Raw genomic sequence first — 20,961 nt, 5'->3', positions numbered from 1 at the left:
TGTATAGATAGAATCAGAAAATCACCATACAAAGACTTGTACATGAATGTTCATAGCAGCTTTAGTTGTAACAGCTGAAAACTGTAAACAACTCAAATATCCATCAAAGATCAATGGATAAACAAACTGTGACATTTCCATAAAGTGGAATATAACAAAATTGAACATATAACAAAAAACAACTTCACATTTTACTACAGATTCATTTCTATTATGTGCGGTAAGACCATGACTTTGTGAAAGACAATTATCCCTCCAAATTTAACATAGAAGGCATTAAGATTTAGGAGACATTAATGTTCAGAAAGTTGGCTAATGTTCAATTATTACCTATCTAACCTTCAACATGATCCAAATCTCTCTCTCCCTCTCTCCTTCTCCTGCTCTGCCTCTCTGTCTCTCTGTCTCTCTCTCTCACACAGACACACACACACCCCTCAGGGACATGAGAAATTTGATTTACAAATCCACTGGGAGAGAAAAATCTAAGAACTGAAGGTGGGTGTTTTAATCCATGAGGAACAGTAGACCACCCCCAAGGGCACTGCTAATGTTAGTGCTAACACTTTCCCAGTTACTAAAAGCAAGTTGAAGTTCTAGAGTTTACCCCTGAGAGGGGCATGACTGCCTATATCACAGGATAAAATCAGTGGTGCATCATTCCATTTTAGCGTATGTGCTGAGGAAGCGAGTACAAACCAGTGTCCAGAAATACAGGCTCTAAAGTCCTCCTCCTAGTGCACAGCGTGCCCAAGACACCGCACGGGCCTGGAGAGAATGAGTGCCAGGAAGTGGTTACACCTAAAACTGGAAGTCAGTCCTCAGATAGGGAAGCAAGGGAACAAGAGAGTGGTTCTCCAAACCCCAGCAGTCGGCCAGCAGAACCAAGAAAGCCAGCCAGATCAAACACCCCACGGACCACCACCACTGTCAAAGCAAATAACAGAACTAAGCCAGGAATCCAAAGTAGGTCAAGCCCTACTTTGGAAATGTCCAAAGTCACTGCCCTGGCTGACTTGTATTCCCTCCTGCTCCACATGGGTGGGAAGTTTGAACCCAATCCAAAAAAATTCCCACCAGCCTCTGACCCCCTTCGTGTCACATCCCCACCGAAATACCATTTTGAATGCCTTTAATCTCTATCTATTATCCTTATGGTGTACCCAGTAGGCAAACCAGATACTCAAAGGAGAAGAAATCTCCAAGTCTTGGGACAATATGTAACCGTGAAGACTCATAAACAGCCACATCCCTGCAGAAGTAATGTCTAGGATGCACGTCCACAGCTGCTAATTGGGAAATCTCAATGGCATGCCTTATCCCATACTCCAGTAATCCCCATATTCCATCGATTGGGTTTTTTTCCATGACAATTTAGCTGAAGCCAAGAATCTGCAAATTAATAGAAAATATGTAATGTTCATGAGAATAACTTTTTCTAAGGTAGAACCTGGCCTCAGTGCATTCATTCCTCTTCAATATCTTCCATCCTCTTCATCTCTATTTCTGAAACCCCAGGGCCTAAATCGGAAGAATCCTCAAAAAAAATTTCCCTTATGTTCTCAGGGTTTGGATTTGCCAAGGCAAAAGCGGGTTTATAATTTCTAACACATTTTGGACCAAAAATGAATCGGAGTTAATTATCAATTGATTAGAAAATGGAATTGGGGGCGCCTGGGTAGCTCAGATGGTTAAGCATCTGACTCTTGATTTGGGCTCAGGTCGTGATCTCAGGGTCCTGGGATCGAGCCCAGAATTGGACTCTGTGCTCGGCAGGGAGTCTGCTTAAGGACTCTCTCTCCCTCCGCCCCTCCCCCAACTCATGCTTGCTCTCTCTCTCTCACTAAAATAAATAAATGTTTTGTTTTGTTTTTTTAAGTGCAATTGAGCAGAATATCCATGTCCTAAACATTGGAGGTAATCAAAGAGTCTATTGACTTTCCCACAGTATTCTAGCCTCGGAGCACTACTGTATTAGAGAGCATCTTAGAGCTCAGCCATATATCTCGTTTCCATCCTTTTATAAATGAACGAATGCAGGCCTAGGTTGCAACTTGACCAGTCATTATATTCTCAACATGAACAGAAATACATAATGCAAAAAGTGTTACTCAACCAACAATAGTCAAATACATGCAATATTCTCCAAATGTGCCCCTCGGGATGATTAACTTTGGTTCTGAGGAATAAGACCAAGTAATACATTTTTTTATTCAGAAATTAATCATCCTTCATGTCTCGGTGATTCAGCCTTCCCTGACCCCTGAAATATGTGACTCTTGTTTCTACTTGTTTCTTGTGACTCCATAAAACTGACGACACTTTGTGTTGTCTTTGAGGAGTTTTTTTCAAAGTTTTTATTTAGATTTAGTTAAGTTTTGATGTTAGTTTATTTTATTATTATTTTTTTAATGTTAGTTTATTTTTGACTTCACTGCTTCTATGTCACTGAGACCAGACCAAGTTTACTGTATTTTGGATTTTCTGTACTTTAGGTCCATGACTTTTGGGAATGAGAATGTCTTATATATTCAAATTTCAGAATTACTCATGTCTTAAATGTCACAATTCTAGAAGAGACAGGAAGTATTTCTTCCAGTATATGTTCTCCTAAGTCCATTGACTTTTCTCCTCTAACGTACTGATTTCTTTTTTTTAAATTTTTTATTGTTATGTTAATCCCCATACATTACATCATTAGTTTTAGATATAGTGTTCCATGATTCATTGTTTGTGCATAACACCCAGTGCTCCATGCAGAACGTGCCCTCCTCAATAACCATCACCAGGCTAACCCATCCTCCCACCCCCCTCCCCTCTAGAACCCTCAGTTTGTTTTTCAGAGTCCATCATCTCTCATGGTTCTTCTTAACGTACTGATTTCTTAGCCAGCCTGATCCAAGGAGCATTTTGCATGAATTTTGAGCACAGAGGATATTCAGGCATCTTAGATGTGAAACCTGTGTTAAAATGACACTTGACTGAACTAGACCAATAAATCTGATTCACTGATGCTACATTTTAACTCAAGTGAGTTGAAAACTTGTATCCGTACAAACCTTCACATGAATGTTTAGACCAGCTTTCTTCTTAACTGCCCCAAATTGGGAGCAACCAAGATGTCCTTCAGTAGGTGAATGGATAAACAAATTGTGGTATATCCATACTAGGCAATATTATTCAGCCATAGGAGGAAATGAGGTATCCAGCCATGAAAAGACATGGGAGCATCTTAAATACATATTGCTAAGTGAAAGAAGCCAATCTGAAAAGGCTATGATTCCAACTACATGACATTCTGGAAAAAACAAAACTGAAGACAATAAAGAGGTCAGTGGTTCAGAAGGAGGGAAGCAAGAATGAATAGGGGATTTTTCAGGTCAGTGAAACCACTCTGTATGATACTACAATGGTAGATATATGACATTATGCATTAGTCAAAACCCATAGAACACAGTGAACCTTAATATAAACTATGGACTTTAGCTAATAATAATGTATCCCTATTGGGGCAGCAAGAGTAACAAATGTACCACACTAATGCAAGATACTAATAATGGGGCAAACTGGGGGCTCGGGGGGAGTAATTTAGGAACTCTGTACTTTTATTCAATTTTTCTGTAAACCTAAAACTGCCCTAAATAATAAAACCTATTAATTTTAAAAATTCTTGAAACTACCCCTCAGTAACACAGCATGCTTTAGCTTTCTAGGTAATTACTAGAAACAGGACTTTAGTGACTTGATCATTTCAGCAAATTGGCTTTTGTCAAAATGATCCTCAGCAATCTGGCCTGGATCCTGCTGAAGCCACACTTATCTTTCTGTTCCTCAAACAGGCCAGGCCCTTCCAGCCTCATGTTTTCTCTCCCCTTCCCCCAACCCTCTGGAAGGCTGGCTGGACCTTACCCTTCCCATCTCAGCTCAAATATCATCTTTTGAGAGAAGCCTCCAGTGATCACTCTGCCCACCCCCCAAACACATGGAGTGACCATCTAATCACCTTATGTTGTAGGCAGAATAATGACCCTCCTTGAGGGTGATTTTTTAAAATATTACTTTAAAGGGAGCACCTGGCTGGCTTAGTTGGTGAAGCATGCAACTCTTGATCTCAGGATTGTGGGTTTGAGCCCCATGTTGGGTGTGGAAATTACTTAAAAATAAAATCTTAAGGGGAACCTGGGTGGCTCAGTTGGCGTCCAAGTCTTGATTTCAGCTCAGGTCATGATCTCAGGGTCATGAGATCAGGCCCCACGTTGGGCTCCAAGCTGGGCATGGAACTGCTTGGGATTCTCTCTCTCCCTCTGCCCCTCCTCCCCTCTAAAAAATAAATTAATTAAATCTTTATTTTTACATTTTATATATATATATATATGTATTTTTAAAGATTTTATTTATTGGGGTGCCTGGGTGGCTCAGTCATTAAGCGTCTGCCTTCGGCTCAGGTCATGATCCCAGGGTCCTGAGATCAAGCCCTGCATCGGGCTCCCTGCTCAGCAGGAAGCCTGCTTCTCCCTCTCCCACTCCCCCTGCTTGTGTTCCTTCTCTCGCTGTCTCTCTTTCTGTCAAATAAATAAATAAAATCTTAAAAAAAAAAGATTTTATTTATTTGAGAAAGAGAGAGAGAGTGTGGTGGGGAGGGGCAGAGGGAGATGGAGAGGCAGAGAATCCCAAGCAGACTTCCCGCTGAGCACAGAACCCAATGCAGGGCTCAATCTCACAACCCATGAGATCATGACCTAAGCCAACCGAAATCACAAGTTGGATGCTTAACTGACTGAGCCACCCAGGCACCCCAACAAATAAAATCTTAAAAAAAAAAAAAAAATATATATATATATATATATACACATACACACACACACACACATTACTTTGAAGTATTATTTATCTTGATTACTGAGGGTTTTCTGGACTTTTGGGGTGCACTCCTTTAAATTCTATGCCCAAGCGTCTTACTAGAGTTCTGGCCCTGCCTTCCTCCCTCCCTCCATCAAGGACCTCCATTGGTCATATTAAGGTACAAATGACTTAACCACTACTTATCTTGGAAAGGGGCACTTAAACTTTTTGATTTACAGAATATCTGATTATTCTACAACGAACATATTAGCAAAAAAGAAAACCAAACCACAGATAATCTTGAAAGACAAAGATCACTTCCATTTATGTGCTTTTAATGTTGAGTTGGAGGGAGGGACAGCTTTATGACTCGCTGTTCTCTACCATAATCATTAACGTGCTTCTTCAACAGGAATGTGGACAAGCTATATAAGTACCTGTGTATAGGAACAGGTACACCTGGAAAATCCTCTAGAAAGTAACTGAATAATTTACCCCTGGAAGTTGGGATCTGAGGTGCTGAAGGAGGGACTTTGATAGTCTTGTTTTTTGTTGTTTTTTTTACTACACAGTGGACCTTAAACAACAAGGGGGTTGGGGGTGATGAGACCCCTCACCCCCCAACTGCCTCATCCCCCCACCCCACACAGTTGAAAATCCAAGTATAACTTTTGATTCCCCCCAATTTTAATAACTAATAGCCTACTGTTGACCTGAAGTCTTACCAAGAACATAAACAGTCACTTAACACATATTTTGTATATGTATTATATAGACTGTATTCTTACAATAAAGTAAGCTGGAGAAAAGAAAATGTCATTAAGAAAGTCATAAGAAAAAAAAGAAAATCGTAAGGAAGAGAGAATACATTTACAGTACTGCACTATAAAAACTCCGTGTGTAAGTGGACCTGCATAGTTCAAACCCTTGTTGTTCAAGGGTCAACCGATACGCACCTGTAATGGTTTTCCTATCTTGCAATGAGCATGTGTTACATTCCTACTTTTTTAAAAGTACCAGTAAAAATTAAAAATAAATGGCCCATCATACCCACAAGTGATTCTCTCTGCTTACAGGGCAGGTGGTAAGGAGAGGTCTAGCTGGAGAGGTCACTGTGAAGAGGCTGGTCCTTTCACTGGTGTATGTGGGAGTGGGAGGGGGTCTCCTGCACTCTAATTCCCACCCAGCTAGGAGGGGCCCCTCATGCCCTAAGGGGGAAAACCTCGCCTTGGCACAAACAGGTGTCCAGGTTCCTTCCCTGCAGGCTGGTCATGTCCCTCTGAGTTTGGAACTTTTTTTTTTTTAAGTAGGCTCCAGCCCTGTATGGAGTCCAACATGGGGCTTGAACTCGTGACCCTGAGATCAAGACCTGAGCCAAAATCAAGAGTCGGATGCTTAACCGACTGAGCCGCGCTAGCTGTACTTGTTCTTCTTTTAATACTTTTTTAAGCCCTTTGAATTATTTTCAAAGTTATACTTATTTTATTGTAGAAAAATGGAAAAGTACAGATAAGCAAAAAGGAAATAATTACGTTTTTCATATCACATGAAATCCCAGAAAAAACAATAGTTAACATTTTGCTGCACAAGCCCCAGATATTTTCCTATAGACATGTGACTATGTCTTCATATTTTTTTAAATATAAATGAGGAGGTCTTATTTTACAAATTGGTAGTAACTTTTTTTTAACTTAATATATTATAAATACCTTTCCGGATTGGGGACTATATTTCACTTGTTCTAACAATCCCTTGTGTTTTTTAAAGTTATTTCCACTCATCGTTTTCAGTCATTTTCTCAATTTTAAAAAATTAACTTAAGTGCACAAGAACCACTCCCACATTGGCATGCGAACGCATACTGACAGCTGTACCCCTTTAACATGACTATGCTCTATTTTATCATTTGAAACACAGAATGGTCCTAGTTCTAGGCTGAGCAGATAGTATCGTCCTCATTGCAAAACAGGAAGCTTAGGCCCCGAGTGGTTAGCTGGGTGGCTTTGGGCAAGTCCCCCACTTCATCTGAGGTAGAGTGGGGTATAGACCCCAAATGATATGTGGCCATGGGTGGGAGGACTGCGGCTGCCCTGAGCTGGTGGCCTCTCCCTCCCCACTTCCTGTTCTCACCCAACCCAACCACAATTCCATCTGAATAGCTGCAGTCTGGTACTCTCAGCCTCTCTTGGGCCCCCTGGTCTTCCCAGGCTTCCAGCTTCCCTATCTGAAACCCCGTCCACAGGACTCATTTCTTTGCCCTGGAGAGCGGACAGACTTCTGGCTTGCCGAGCCCTTGGGCCCTGTGGCCTTGCTGTTTAGTTTCTGCAGAAGGGGCCACGATGCTCAATGGCAGGTGCCTTGACTGACATCCCTTTGTCTTGTTTGCTCCCTTTGTTTCAGAGCTAAGGATACCTGCCAGGAACACCACAGTCTCTCGTATACAAACTCTCCACCTACGTTGCCCAGGAAAGGGCCATACCAGCTGGGGTCAGCCAGGGAGAAGCCTGCTGACCAAGACCACGGTGGCCCTGAGCAATGGCTGGTCAGAATCAAAGCCGACCACTCTTCTGGCAGGAATTCCATGGGAATCCTGATGAAACAGGTCAGGAGGGCGCTAACATGGGACAGGTGGACAAAGAACGCTGAACTGGGGACAACCCACAGGACTGGTCAGCTTTCCAGATCTCCAGATCTGGCCGTTAGCAGAAGTGCCAACAAAGGCCTAAGGAAATACTTTTTATTCCAGAGAGCTAAGGTCTTTTTGGACCCCTTGTTCAGGACCTGACTGTCTCGGGGTGGAGAAAGCTTAGTGTCTGTGTTTGATAAAAGGGACTATATCCTCAGAGAGGATCCAAGAGGCTGGGCAACCAAGGCCTGGAGCAGTGAAGGAACTGTATTTCTAGGGTTTTGGACATTTGTGGCCATTTATAACCTGTCACTTCAAGCAGCTATTCTTCAAACAGAAAAACTCGTGTTCAAATTGGAGTAGAATCAAATCAGCACTGCAAGACAAGAGTGGAAAGACCAGTGTTTCCCCAGTGTTTCCCCAGTGTTTCGGCTTGCATCCATTACCCAGCACAACTAAGCCCAAAACCAGGCTCTGGCCCCTAGGAGGGCATCAAACTATTAACTCTTTTCATTCAAGACAGGACCTGCCGGTAGGTGTGGACTCTAAGTCCCCCATCCTGAGCAGCTTATTCAAGTATTCTTTCCAGCCCCATGCCAAGGTTTACCCTCCCTTGAGGTGTTCTGGAAACACAGATTTCCCCATCTTATCACATGCCCAGTGCTATCTTAGCACTTTTTAGGGACTGGTGCTCCATTGCACCCACACCCAGCTAGGACTGCCCCATAATCCTACTCTGCTAAGCTACGCCTTTTAGCGTGAGGAGAGTAGGCCAGCCTATTTCCGACCAGGGTCATACATGTGTGTTTGCCCCCTAACAAGAGCACAGGCCCACTGAGGGCAGGGGTCATTCTTCTCCTGACTTTAGGGGTCCACCCAGATCTCCGGCTTCTGCAAATGTCAGAACACCTGGGACTCATTCAGAAAGACAATTCAATATTGAGTAAAACTTTAACCATAGAAAAGCTCAAAAAAAAGTAATTGAATGTTTATCAAGCTTCCAGCGTGGGGAGAAGTTTTTAAACTTTGGTGTGTAATAGATGTAATCACAAAAGGTTAGCTCAACACACTGGACCGTACACAGCGTCTGCAAAACGCATACACAGTTTAAGTATGATTATCATGTTACAGATGAGGACACCAAGCCTAGGAAAGCGGAGTAATTTGAACAAGGGCACATACTTCAGCTTAAAGGGAGCAGAGCTGGGATTGCAACCCAGGAACGTCCAATACAGAAGCCCGAGTACCTGAGGACTGCCCTTCACTATCGCACGCTGTATTTGCTGGATGCCAGAACACGTGAATTACATACACAACACGTGTATGTGTACACACATATGTAGATACAAGAATGTGCATTCAAATATTTGTAGTGGGCACCTGGGTGGCTCAGTTGGTTAAGCGACTGCCTTCGGCTCAGGTCATGATCCTGGAGTCCCGGGATCGAGTCCCGCATCGGGCTCCCTGCTCGGCAGGGAGTCTGCTTCTCCCTCTGACCCTCCTCCCTCTCATGCTCTCTGTCTCTCATTCTCTCTCTCAAATAAATAAATAAAATCTTTTAAAAAAATAAGAAAATAAAAAATAAAAAAAACAAAAAAACAAATATTTGTAGTAAATGGCAAAGAATATCCTTATAATTTTTTAAAACTCATGTGGATTCGTAAGTAGCACAAGGAAAGAAACAAAACCATGTGTAAAAGAGGAAACAGAACCAGAAAATAAACAAATGTTCACTCTCCCTGGTGACAAGAACGCAAATGTTAAGTTTAATGAGGCACCTGTTTTTGCTTATTAAATGGGCCAGGAAGAAACCACACCAGCCATGTTGGATGTAGTGAAACTGGTCCCTTCGGATATTATTGGGAACACTGAGAATACGTCTGCCTTCTAGGAAATCACTTTATATATATGCTAACATTTTTTAAATGTACTACTGTAAATGAATGCTCTTTTCAACAGACAGTCCTGTGAATCTGAGATGGGGAAACTGGGGGGCTCATTTTTAGAAAGACTCCATCTCCTCTGTTTCCCAGCTAGGTCCCGTTTACTCACGTTCTATATTTCACCTTGCATCTGAATCAACCAAGGAGCCCTGTTCCCACTCCAGGAGCGAGGCAGGAAAGTGAATCATTCTGAGTCTCGTCCTAAGCCCCCAAACACCTGATAACATCTAAGAAGAACTGAATCCCAAATATGTCCCAGGACACTGGCTTCAAACAAACCTCGGCCGATGCTGACATCAATACCCCACCTTCAGTGACCTATGAAATAACACCTACTATTCACCAGACATCGCCTTGAAGTGGACCCTACCCTGGATCCCTGAAGGAACCCATACCCTGGATCCCTTTCCAATATAAACCCCTAACCCCAAGCAACAGAGAGACTCACTCTCCTTCCCTTCCCGAGTCTCCCAGACACTCCATCTGTGATACGCCATCACTTACGCTACTCAATAAGCTCTGCTTTCACTTCCTCCTGGCTCATGTTTGATTTCTTTTTGTTTTATTTTGTTTTTCTAAAGTTTATTTTTTTTAGTAATCTTTACACCCAACATGGGGCTTGAAGCCACAACCCTGAGATCAAGAGTTGCATGCTCTTCTGACTGAGCCAGCCAGGCACCCCTCGTGTTCGATTTCTATCCTGCACAAAGCCAATGACCCTCTCGGCTGCTCCTGGGTGACCTTGGACCTGGCCTGCCTACATCAAATCTGTTATGTACCAGGCATTGAATCAGGTACAGCTGGACTAAGCAGGCAGGAGTGTGGGTCCTGACATATGGGTGGCCATGTCAGCTCTGGAATGACCGGCTGGGGACTTCATGTATGTGAGATAGAAATAAACACTATCCTTGTCTAGGCCACTGTTGTTTGGGGTATTCTGTTACTTATAACCGAACCTAATCTTATTTAGACAGAAGGTAAATGAGCTTTCACCAGCTGGTGCCTGGCTTCTTTTTTTCTTTTTTTAAGATTTTATTTTATTTATTTGTCAGAAAGTGAGAGAGAGAGAGCACAAGCAGGGGGAGCGGCAGGCAGAGGAAGAAGCAGGCTCCCCACCGAGCAGGGGGCCCGATGCAGGGCTCAATCCCAGGACCCCGGGATCATGACCTGAGCGGAAGGCAGACGCTTAACTGACTGAGCCACCCAGGTGTCCCTGGTGTCTGGCTTCTTAATGGAGTAGGAAGAAAGATCATCAAAACAGAGTGAGCATATGGGAAGAAAGTGGAGGTCTGAGCAGCGTGGAAAAGGTATGATGTCATCACCGTGGAAGGAGAAAGTGATCTCATCAGAAAAACATAGTAAAACAGCTGGACAGTGACAAGTTCCTTCGTGAGTCTCCATAAACAGGTACTTAAAGAAGCCAATTTTTCGGGGCGCCTGGGTGGCTCAGTTGGTTGGGCGACTGCCTTCAGCTCAGGTCATGATCCTGGAGCTCCAGGATCGAGTCCCGCATCAGGCTCCCTGCTCAGCGGGGAGTCTGCTTCTCCCTCTGATCCTCTTCCCTCTCATGCTCTCTGTCTCTCATTCTTTCTCTCTCAAATAAATGAATAAAATCTTAAAAAAAAAAAAATAAAGAAGTCAATTTTTCAATGCCCTAAATGAATGAAGATAGTATTTCTTAAATGCTTGTTAGGAAAAGTAGACAACAATAGGTAAAATATACTTATGATACTTTATTATTGTATTCATATTTTATTTATTATATGGAAATAGTAGAATACAAAACAGTACATACACTATGATTACAATTATGTGTGCAGGAAAGAATTGGGAAAGGTACCAAATTACTAACAATATATTTTTAATTTCCTTGACTTTGTTATGTTAATATTAAAAACTGTTAGTTTTAAATAGCATGTGAGATTCATCTCATTGGGTAGATAATAGTCTCGAAAAAGTGAGATGTCTCATGTTTCCCTGTGACCCACGGCAGCTACCAAAGGGCCGCTACTCAGGACTTTGCAGATAGTTATTGAGCTGAACTGTCTGAGATGGCGTGATGACCAGGGAAGATCGCTCCTCTCTCTAACCAGTGTTGTGTTTTCTCTATTGGTCACACGGACTCTCATCAGGTGGTCAGCACTTAGAGTGTGGACTCTGCTCTGTATGTGGGTGCTGTGCCCCTCCCTGGGCATGGGGGTCCCAGCAGAGCCAGAGCCCATCCTTGACGATATCATTCTCCCAAGCACAAGATGACCAGCCAGTCACAGTAGAACAGGCTCTTTAGAAGCCCAGAAGGACACTTCCCCCTAAAGCAAATGTGAAGACAGAGCACTGACTTGGATGAGTAGCCTCTGTTCACTGCCACATGTATCTCTCATTGCTCTTTCCTTTGTTCATTTGCTCACTCTGATATTTGCTGAGTGACTGCCACATGCCAGGCACCATGCTAGGTGTGGGGGACATGGTGCTGAACAAGTCAGATGCACCTCATGGGGCTCACAGTCATGGGAATTAGACATTAAAGAGGTAAGTACAGTATTGTGGATTGTCTTATGGGCGCAGGATGCCATAGGAACAGGCAAGCAGGGTCAAGCAAACTGGCTAGGTGGAAACCATGATCATCATTTGGTAACTGACCTACGAGTGCCGCACTAGAGTAGGTGAGCAAGAGAAGGTAAGTGATCAGGGCAGAGAGGCAGACTGGGCTGGGTTGGGCAGAGCCGTGTAAGCCATGGTCAGACTTTTAGACTCCAAGTGCCACGAGAGGCCACTGGAGGAATTCAAGCAGGGGAAAGATATGAACTTATTTATGTTTTTGAGAGCTCTCTAAGTGACCTAGGCTCTAGAAAACAGTGGCTCCAACCCAAGAGAGCACTGAAGGGAAGCCCAGGGTGCCAGTTGTGCAGAAGGCCTGATGGAAACAGAGGATAGAGGGCTCCAAGATGGGGGTTTCCACAGGAGGATGGGCGCGAAGAGGATTTTTAAACATACTTGGAATGCTGGAGCATTTTTTAAAAAGAGTCTCTGATAGGGGCGCCTGGGTGGCTCAGTCGTTAAGCGTCTGCCTTCGGCTCAGGTCATGATCCCAGAGTCCTGGGATCGAGCCCTGCATCGGGCTCCCTGCTCGGTGGGAAGCCTGCTTCTCCCTCTCCCACTCCCCCTGCTTGTGTTCCCTCTCTCGCTGTGTCTCTCTCTGTCAAATAAATAAATAAAATCTGATAAAGGGTTCATATGCAGAATATATACAGATAACTCTTAACAGCAAAAAAATAAACAGTCTGATTCAAAAGTGGGCAGAGGACTTGAACAGACATTTCTCCAAAGATATACGAATGGCCAACAAGCCCACGAAAAGATGCTCCACTTCACTAATCACTAGGGAAATGCAAAATGAAGCTACAATACCATCTGGTACCCTTAGGATGGCTACTATTAAAAAAAAACAAAACAGATAGCAGCAAAGTGTTGTATGAGGTACTTATGGGAGCAGGGAGTCTGCTTCTCCCTCTACCCCTCCCCCCTGCTCGTGATCTCTCTCTCTCTCTCTCAAATAAAGAAATAAAATCTTAAACCTTATATGAGGTACTTAGAGCAGTCAAAATCATAGAGACAGAAATATGATAGTGGCCAGGGGCTGGGGTAAGGGAGAATGGGGAGTCACTGTTTGATGGGCATAGACTTTCAGTTTATAGACTGAAAAGAGGTATGAAGATGGATGGTGGGGATCATTGCACAAGGCGAATGCATTTAACACCACTGAACTGTACACTTGAAAAAGATTAGATGGCAAATTTTAAGTGATATGTATTTTGCCACAGTACATAAAATATGGCATTAGGTAAAAAAAAAAAAAAAAAAAGTAACACACAAGCTAACCATGTGGAATTCAGTTGCATGGACCCTGAATATTATGTATATATAAAGCGTGTATAGGGGTGAAGGGCAGTGGGTGCCTCTTTTTACATCAAGTAGGTGAGACATCCATGTTCATTTCTTCACATGTTAAACATTTATTGAGCACATACTCTGTTCTCAGAACTGTGTCAAGCTCTAGGGACACAGAGGTGAATGAGATGGAAGGTGACCATAGCCTAGTAAGGAAGACAGGCAAAGAAACAGGTGACTCAATACAGAGTGATAAGTATACTGCTAGAAACATGCAACAGACTTCCAGGAAGTCTCCTAGCCAAGACCTAGAAGCAGGAACAGAGGTCAATGCAAAGTCCTAGGGGTGGGGCCAAGGGAACATCTCCCTCCCCACCCAAGCCCCTTGCGGTGGAACAAGTAGTTTTGTGTGGCTGTGGTTCATATTGTGAACTTTGTGGGTATGAGGTAGGGGCCAGCCTTCTGCTACCATTACAACTTCCTATGTTCTTTTTTTTCCTCTCACTGCTAAAATACAGTTGTGAAAACAGTGCTGTCATTGAGGTAGGTGGAAGCTTTGGTATTATGCTTGAGGGTTTATAAAAGTACTTGAAACTGTAATCCTCCCCCATAAACAGGAATATGTGTAAAGAATGAACAGTCATCTGTGAAAAAAAAAATATTTAAGATCATTACAGCTTTTTTTTTTTTTTTTAAGAATAGTGGGTAAATAGAGCATTTAAATATCTAAGAATACTCTTTTGTTTTACTTTCAAAAATAGTTAGCTGTGATCATTTCTGTTTAAAAAAAAGAAGTCTTCGGGGCACCTGGGTGGCTCAGTCGTTAAGCGTCTGCCTTTGGCTCAGGTCATGATCTCAGGGTCCTGGGATCGAGCCCCGCATCGGGCTCCCTGCCCAGCGGGAAGTCTGCTTCTCCCTCTCCCACTCCCCCTGCTTGTTTTCCCTCTCTCGCTGTGTCTCTCTGTCAAATAAATAAATAAAATCTTTAAAAATAAATAATTAATTAATTTTTAAATAAAAGAAAATAAGTCCTCAACTGCTTTCTAATCTATGAATGCAATCCCATGTGACCTGGTCAATGCTAATGAAATAGCCATACTTGAACAGTGAGTTTTGAGGCTAGGTATTAGTTCCCAAAGATAGAAAATGATGAATATTATGGATTTGTACACTGGGGCTTAAGATTGCCCTGTGCTGTCCTGAGCCTCCTTACACATACAAATAGTACAAGGAGTGGGGCGCCTGGATGGCTCAGTTGGTTAAGCGACTGCCTTCGGCTCAGGTCATGATCCTGGAGTCCCGGGATCGAGTCCCACATCGGGCTCCCTGCTCGGCGGGGAGTCTGCTTCTCCCTCTGACCCTCCCCCCTCTCATGCTCTCTGTATCTCATTCTCTCTCTCAAATAAATAAATAAAATCTTAAAAAAAAAAAAACAAAACAAATAGTACAAGGAGTTTAAGACAGGGGTATTAGGGCCCACTGGGGAAAAGCCTTCCTGTTCTCACGAAGAAAAAATCTGTATCAGATATGTTGAAACCTCCTATTGACCCTTGGCTAACCTTCAGCCTAAAATGCAATATAAGGTAGAGCTAATTCCAGAAAGTAGTCTTAAACAAACAAGCCACCAGTCTACTGTGTCTTTGAGAAGTCTGATTCTCCTACTTTGCTCACACGCATACTGTTTGGGAAACAGGAAGCCCGTGACTCTGAGGCAAGTGATGAAGCCCTTGTTGGGAGGTTGTAAGGTTCACGGCAGCTATATGAACACTGGTACTGAAAATACCTAGTATTGGGGTGCCTGGGTGGCTCAGTCAGTTAAGCATCTCCTTCGCTCAGGTCATGATTGGGATCGAGCCCTGCATCGGGCTCTCTGCTCGGCAGGGAGTCTGCTTCTCCCTCTGCCTTTCCCCTTGGCTTGTGCTCTCTCTCTCTTTCTCTCTCTCAAATAAAAAAAAAAAGATTTTATTTATTTATTTGAGAGAGAGAGAGAGAGTGAGCACAAGCAGAGGAGTGGCAGAGGGAGAAGCAGACTCCCTGCCGAGCAGGGAGCCCGATGTGGGATTCGATCCCAGGACCCTGGGATCATGACCTGAGCCGAAGGCAGACGCTTAACCAACTGAGCCACCCAGGCACCCCTAAATAAATAAAATCTTTTTAAAAAATTGTTTAAAAAATGAAAGAGCTAAATCCTCAAATACAGCAGTATGTCAATAGATAATTTTAAAACTGCTCTATCAAGAAAAGGCAGTGTAATCCTATTATTTTGTAAAGTGGTGGTAACTACCAGAAGAGTATGAGTTTCTGCATAATGATGTTGAGAAAAGCAGGGATTTTTTATTTTCCTTAAAGATAGGTCCCATGCCTCTCATTAAATTTGTAAGAAAATAAAACAAGAGAAAAGGATTTTGATAATTATTTTAAAAATAGATCCCACTAGGGGTGCCTGGGTGGCTCAGTCGTTAAGTGTCTGCCTTCGGCTCAGGTCATGATCCCAGGGTCCTGGGGTGGAGCCCCACGCTGGGCTCCCTGCTCTGCAGGAAGCCTGCTTCTCCGTCTGCCCCTCTCCCCCCCTCTCGTTCTCTCTCTCTCTAATAAATAAAATAAAAAATAAATATATATATATATAAATAAATATTTCCATGGGGCATTTGAATAAGATTATGTACAAAGACTGTGCTGACTCAGACCTTTTCTGGAGTATCTACTTAATTTGGCCATGGGCTTTTCCACTTCCACGGAACATTCCTCTCTTGGGCGTGTGCCGGTCCTTTCCTGGTTGTATCCCTGCATCTCTGCCTTTATTTGTCTGTCTTCAGCCTTCAGGAGGGCTTCCTTGGGGACCTCATATCTTTTCTTTCCCTCTCCTTGAGGGACTGTCACCCACTGCCTTTAATTGTCACCTCTGTGCTGATGGTAAGAGAGCTGACAGCACAGGTGATCACGATGGGCCGTGCCCGGCACCGAACTAAACTCTGAGGCAGTGGACACTGCTAACGTCCCATTTTTATGGAAATGAGGAAGAACAACTGAGGCTTGGTGGTGGGGTGGGAGGAGGGAGGTTGAAGTACCGTGCCACCCGAAGTCACATAGCTACTAAGGGGCACAACCGGGATTCAAACCTGGCCAGTCCGCCTCAGAGCCTCCACTGGTAACTGATGCCTTTCCGTACTTCATGCAGTTCTCTATATTCCCTCGCCTGGACGCCCTTCACAAGGGGCCAGGGCCCTGTCCTCCAGACCGCCCCTCAAAGCCAGAATGCTGAGCACTGGTCTGCTACCATACCACCCTGAACATGCCCATTCTCATCAGAATGTTGACCACTAGACCCCAGAGAATATTCCCTGACATGTTTACACTGGTTGTTGAGCCATGAAAGTACTTTCAAATCCTGCTGCCTGGCGCCTTGTCTCCTCCCCAGGACGCACCCCCTCCCACAACCTCCCATACCCGCCAATCCTGGCATGGTGTGGGGGGGGGCAAGGGTTGGGGGGGGCTTCAGGATGCTGCTGGCCGTGGTCCTCACCATTGCTACCCCTGTGGTTAACTACTGTTAAAATTGCCTCTTTCCTCTCCCTCCTCCCCCTCCGTCTCTCCCCACAAACCAGTTCCTCCTCCCGACTTCCTTATTTCTGGGGCCCTTACCTCATTCCCCAGTTCACATTACAGGGAGCCTCCTCTGAGCCCTCCTTTCCTCTCTAGTGTTCACCTTCAACTGGTTGCCTTGCCCTGTGGCTTTGACCTCCTCTGCCCTCTGCCAGTCCTCCCTGATCTCCTCCTTTCCTCTCCCTATGGCCTCCATGCTGGAACAGACCCCTACTCCTGGCCCAGTTTCCTTGGCCTCTGCTGGACTCCCCTTACCCCCACCCCTTCCTCCTCCACAAACTTGAGGCCAAAGCCTGCCCTCCCTACCTTGCTTCCGCATGGGAATATACCTTCTAACCAAGGTGGTGCCTTACCCTGCAAATGGCACCTCAATTAGAAATCCTCATATAGAGGGGCGCCTGGGTGGCTCAGTCAGTTAAGCGTCTGACTTCGGCTCAGGTCATGATCCCAGGGTCCTGGGATCGAGCCCTGATTTGGGCTCCCCGCTGGGTGGGGAGTCTGCTTCTCCCTCTCCCACTACCCCTCCCCCTGCTCATGCTCTTTCTCTCTCAAATGAATAAATAAATCTTAAAAAAAAAAAGAAATCCTTATACAGAAAAGGTATTTCATAACTATTTAATAAATTCAGTCGACTGGTACCCACTTGTGTTTCCAAAGTTTTCTACCATATCCAATCACAACCTTCTTGCCCTTGAAACTTGAAACATGAAACATGAAAGCTATTCCCCTGTGCTAACCACAGCCTTGCCTCCCCTACCCCCTGAGTGGGTGAGGCATCAGACATACTGCTGAGGTCTCCAGCAGGTTCCTTTCTGCCCCTTTGCCCCCAAGCCTGGATGACTGTCCCGTCTGCCTGATTCCTGAGCATTCATATGCAGGGCACCATGGCAGCGCTGGGTACACCCAGTGCCTACCCTCCGTGAGCTCCTGATTGGAGCTGCAGGAGAAATGATGGGTCAAATGAGGACCCAGCGTCTACCTCTGGTGGTACCAAAGGAGCCATGCAGAGAGCGGTGCTGGGAGAATCTCGCTGAGCACCAGCCTCATCAAGACATTCACGGAGCCTTTGGTCCATGCAGAGTCCTGCTCCACTATTTCACAGCCCCAGCAGCGTGGGAATGTTGCTTAACCTCTCTGCCACACAGTTTCCTCATCTGTAAAATGATAGTAAGCAAGCTACCTCATACGGTAGTTGTGAGGCTTAAATGAGTAGTGCGTGTAAAGCATTTAGAACAGTGTTAGTTGGGGCACCCGGGTGGCTCAGTCACTTGATTAAGCATCTGACTCTTGATTTCGGCTCAGGTCATGACCTCAGGGTCATGATCTCAGGGTCTTGAGACTGAACCCTCCCCCCCCAGTCGGCTCCCAGCTCAGCGTGGAGTCTGCATGAGATTCTTTCCCTCTTCCCCTCCCCAAGGGAGCACTCTCTCTCTTTCTTTCTCTCTCTCTCAAATCTTTTTTTTAAAAGATTTTATTTGTTTGTCAGAGAGAGAGCACAAGCAGGGGGAGCGGCAGACAGAGGGAGAAGCAGGCTCCTGCTGAGCAGGGAGCCCGATGTGGGACTCGATCCCAGGACCCTGGGATCATGACCTGAGCTGAAGGCAGACGCTTAACCGATTGAGCCACCCAGGCGCCCCTAAAAAATAAATCATAAAAAAAAAAAGGACGGTGTTAGTCACAGACTGTGCACAGTAATGTCAGCTATTATAGTTTCTATTATTTGACATAAAGTGTTACAGGAAATTAGAGATGAAAGATAGCTTTGCAAAATCGCTCTCAGGATCTCAGATGCCTTCTGAAAGTATAAGGCCAGAGGGGAAAAAGAGTATAAACAGAAAGTTCTCTCTCCCCTGACCTTCACCTCTAACTCGGAACCCAGAACTGCTCTCTGCCCATGCCCCTACCCACTCCTGCAAGCAGGAGCTCTCTGAGGACGGAGCTCAGTGGCTGGGAGCTCTCTGAGGACGGAGGCTGCCGCTCTCACCCTGTCTCGGGCCCTTCGGCTTTACAGACCCACTTACTCAGTCAACAACTCTTAGCTGAGCACACATCCTCCACCAGCTTGTTGGGGGGCAGTAGCCCTGAAGGCCCCAGGGTGCCTGCCCCAAGGTGCTGTGTGCTTGCAGTCCTCCAGTTCAAAACCATAAACTGGCAAACGCTACGAAGGAACAGAATGGGTGACACGTGAGCTAAGCAATAGGGCCTCTTGGGCACAATCAGGAAAGGCTTCCCTGAAGAGGTGACATTTGAGCTGAGATCTGAAAACCGAGTGTCACACTATGAGGCAGGGGGAAGGCGGGTCTCTCTGCCCTAATTTTGCCCACCATGACAATACCTGCAATGGACCTACAGGTGGGCAGAGCCCCAGGGGAAGCTCAAAAACTTCAGGAAACGGGGCCTCCCAAGGCAGGATCTAAACCGGGTCGGTGAGGCCTCATCGCCAGACTTCTCCACCCAGCAGCCCACGATGGGGCCGGGGCTGGGACAGACCGTCCGTGCCCGCGGACCTGGAGGACACGGTCCCCGATGGTGGTGGGGGGGGGGGCTGCCTGCCGCTGTCAGCCGGCGAGGCTCACCCAGGCCCCCCAGATCCGCGCCTGGCGCAGCCTCGGGGGCACCGGCGCCTCCCCCCGGACCGGCCGCTCCTCGCCTGGGTCTCGGGATGCTGGGCGGGGAGATGGGGGCCGCGCGCCGCTGGGGCCCGGGGGCAGGGGGCCGGCCAGAGAGGGCACACGGCCGCGGGACAGGGCCCCGAGCGGCGCCCACTTACCCAGAAGTTCGCCTTGAACAGTGCGCCCGTCATGGCCGGCGCGCGTCGCTGGGGGCCGAGCGGAGCGGAGCGGCTGGCTGGCGCCCGGTGAGCGGACTGTGGCAGCCCGCGGTCCAGCAGCCCGACTGGGGAGTCGCCCGGCCGCGGGGAGGCCGCGCCGGGTCCTAAACCACGCCCGATAGCGCCCGCCCCGGGCGCACGGCTCCTCCCCGGCCGCCACTCCCGAGTCCAGCGGCCACGCCCACGCCCGTGGACAGCCCCGCGACCTCTGTGACCCTGGAATTGCCCCCTCGTTCAGGAAGCCTTCAAGGATTGCAAGGAACTGGTCCTGCGCCTTCCCGAATTTGACTCCCTTCCCGCCTACGTGCTCCCTCCTCCGCCGACCAATTCCTCGCGGAGATATCCAGGCTCCGCGGGGTGGTGGATGGAGCCCCGCGCGATCAGAGGGTGGTCGCGTGGACCGGGTGTCAGCTGCGCAAAGCCTGAAGACGGACAATGCCAGCGGACGCTTCAGCAGGTCTTGTGTGCTACCCCAGCCGCCTTCGCTACGGATCGGCCCCTGGGCAGGTTTTCGTCTAAAAGTCAAGGAAAGGTCATTGAAACTATTAGCCCTTGACTCTAGGTCCCTTAGTGGGGCCCTTTCAAGGCCTCCAAGAGCTCAGCTCCTCCCCGACCTCCTCCCCTTTCTCAAGACCCAAGATCATTTTCCACCAATCCCACTCCCGTAGGAGTCCAGAGCCCCTTTCCTCTCCATGCACTCTTCCACCCTCAGGACATACATAACGCCAAGACAAGGCAGACCCACCCCTGCTTTGTACCACTGTGGTGCTCTGGGACAAAGTACTGCCCCGACCTACATGCCCTGAGCCAAAACTGTGGCCCAGAGAGGCTGAATGACTTGCCCAAGATTCCAGGGTATTAAATAGGTGAAGAGCTGGGTTAGAGTTCTGCCCTTCTAAACAGGGCCAGGGCCAAAGACAGATGTCACCCCTGGGGCAAATCCACCCTGGGCAAAGAGTAGGTGCTCAAGGAAGGGAAGATGAAGATCAAGGGTACCAAGACTGCGTGCTCATGGCCACCTGCAACCACAGGCCTGGAGAGGTAAGCATTTGCCTCTTGAGTAGGTTCTACCTCTGTCCAGACACAGTGAAAGGGCAATTGCTGGGGTGATTTGAAGGATAGCTAAAAGGTCCTGCCTGGAAATACCACGCCCAGTCCCCCTGTGATGAAATCCCACCAGCAGAGTTATCCACAACTAAGAAGATGAAGTGACTCCAGCCTTGGATCAC

General features: G+C 46.3%; 1 protein-coding gene across 1 annotated transcript in view; it reads right to left on the bottom strand.

Moving 5' to 3' along the window:
- The window catches only part of PSTPIP2 (proline-serine-threonine phosphatase interacting protein 2), a 66,038-nt gene extending 46,207 nt beyond the window's left edge, over positions 1-19,831 (bottom strand). The window contains exon 1 of the mRNA XM_036107578.2: positions 19,673-19,831. Coding sequence (XP_035963471.2) covers positions 19,673-19,705 — 33 coding nt within the window. The 5' untranslated portion in view covers positions 19,706-19,831. The remainder of the gene's footprint in view (positions 1-19,672) is intronic.
- Positions 19,832-20,961: the final 1,130 nt, after the last annotated feature.

Source organism: Halichoerus grypus, chromosome 13, assembly GCF_964656455.1.
Source record: "Halichoerus grypus chromosome 13, mHalGry1.hap1.1, whole genome shotgun sequence".
NCBI lineage: Eukaryota > Metazoa > Chordata > Mammalia > Carnivora > Phocidae > Halichoerus > Halichoerus grypus.
The sequence above is the reverse complement of the archived record's forward strand: the minus strand, read 5'-3'. Positions and strand labels throughout refer to the sequence as shown.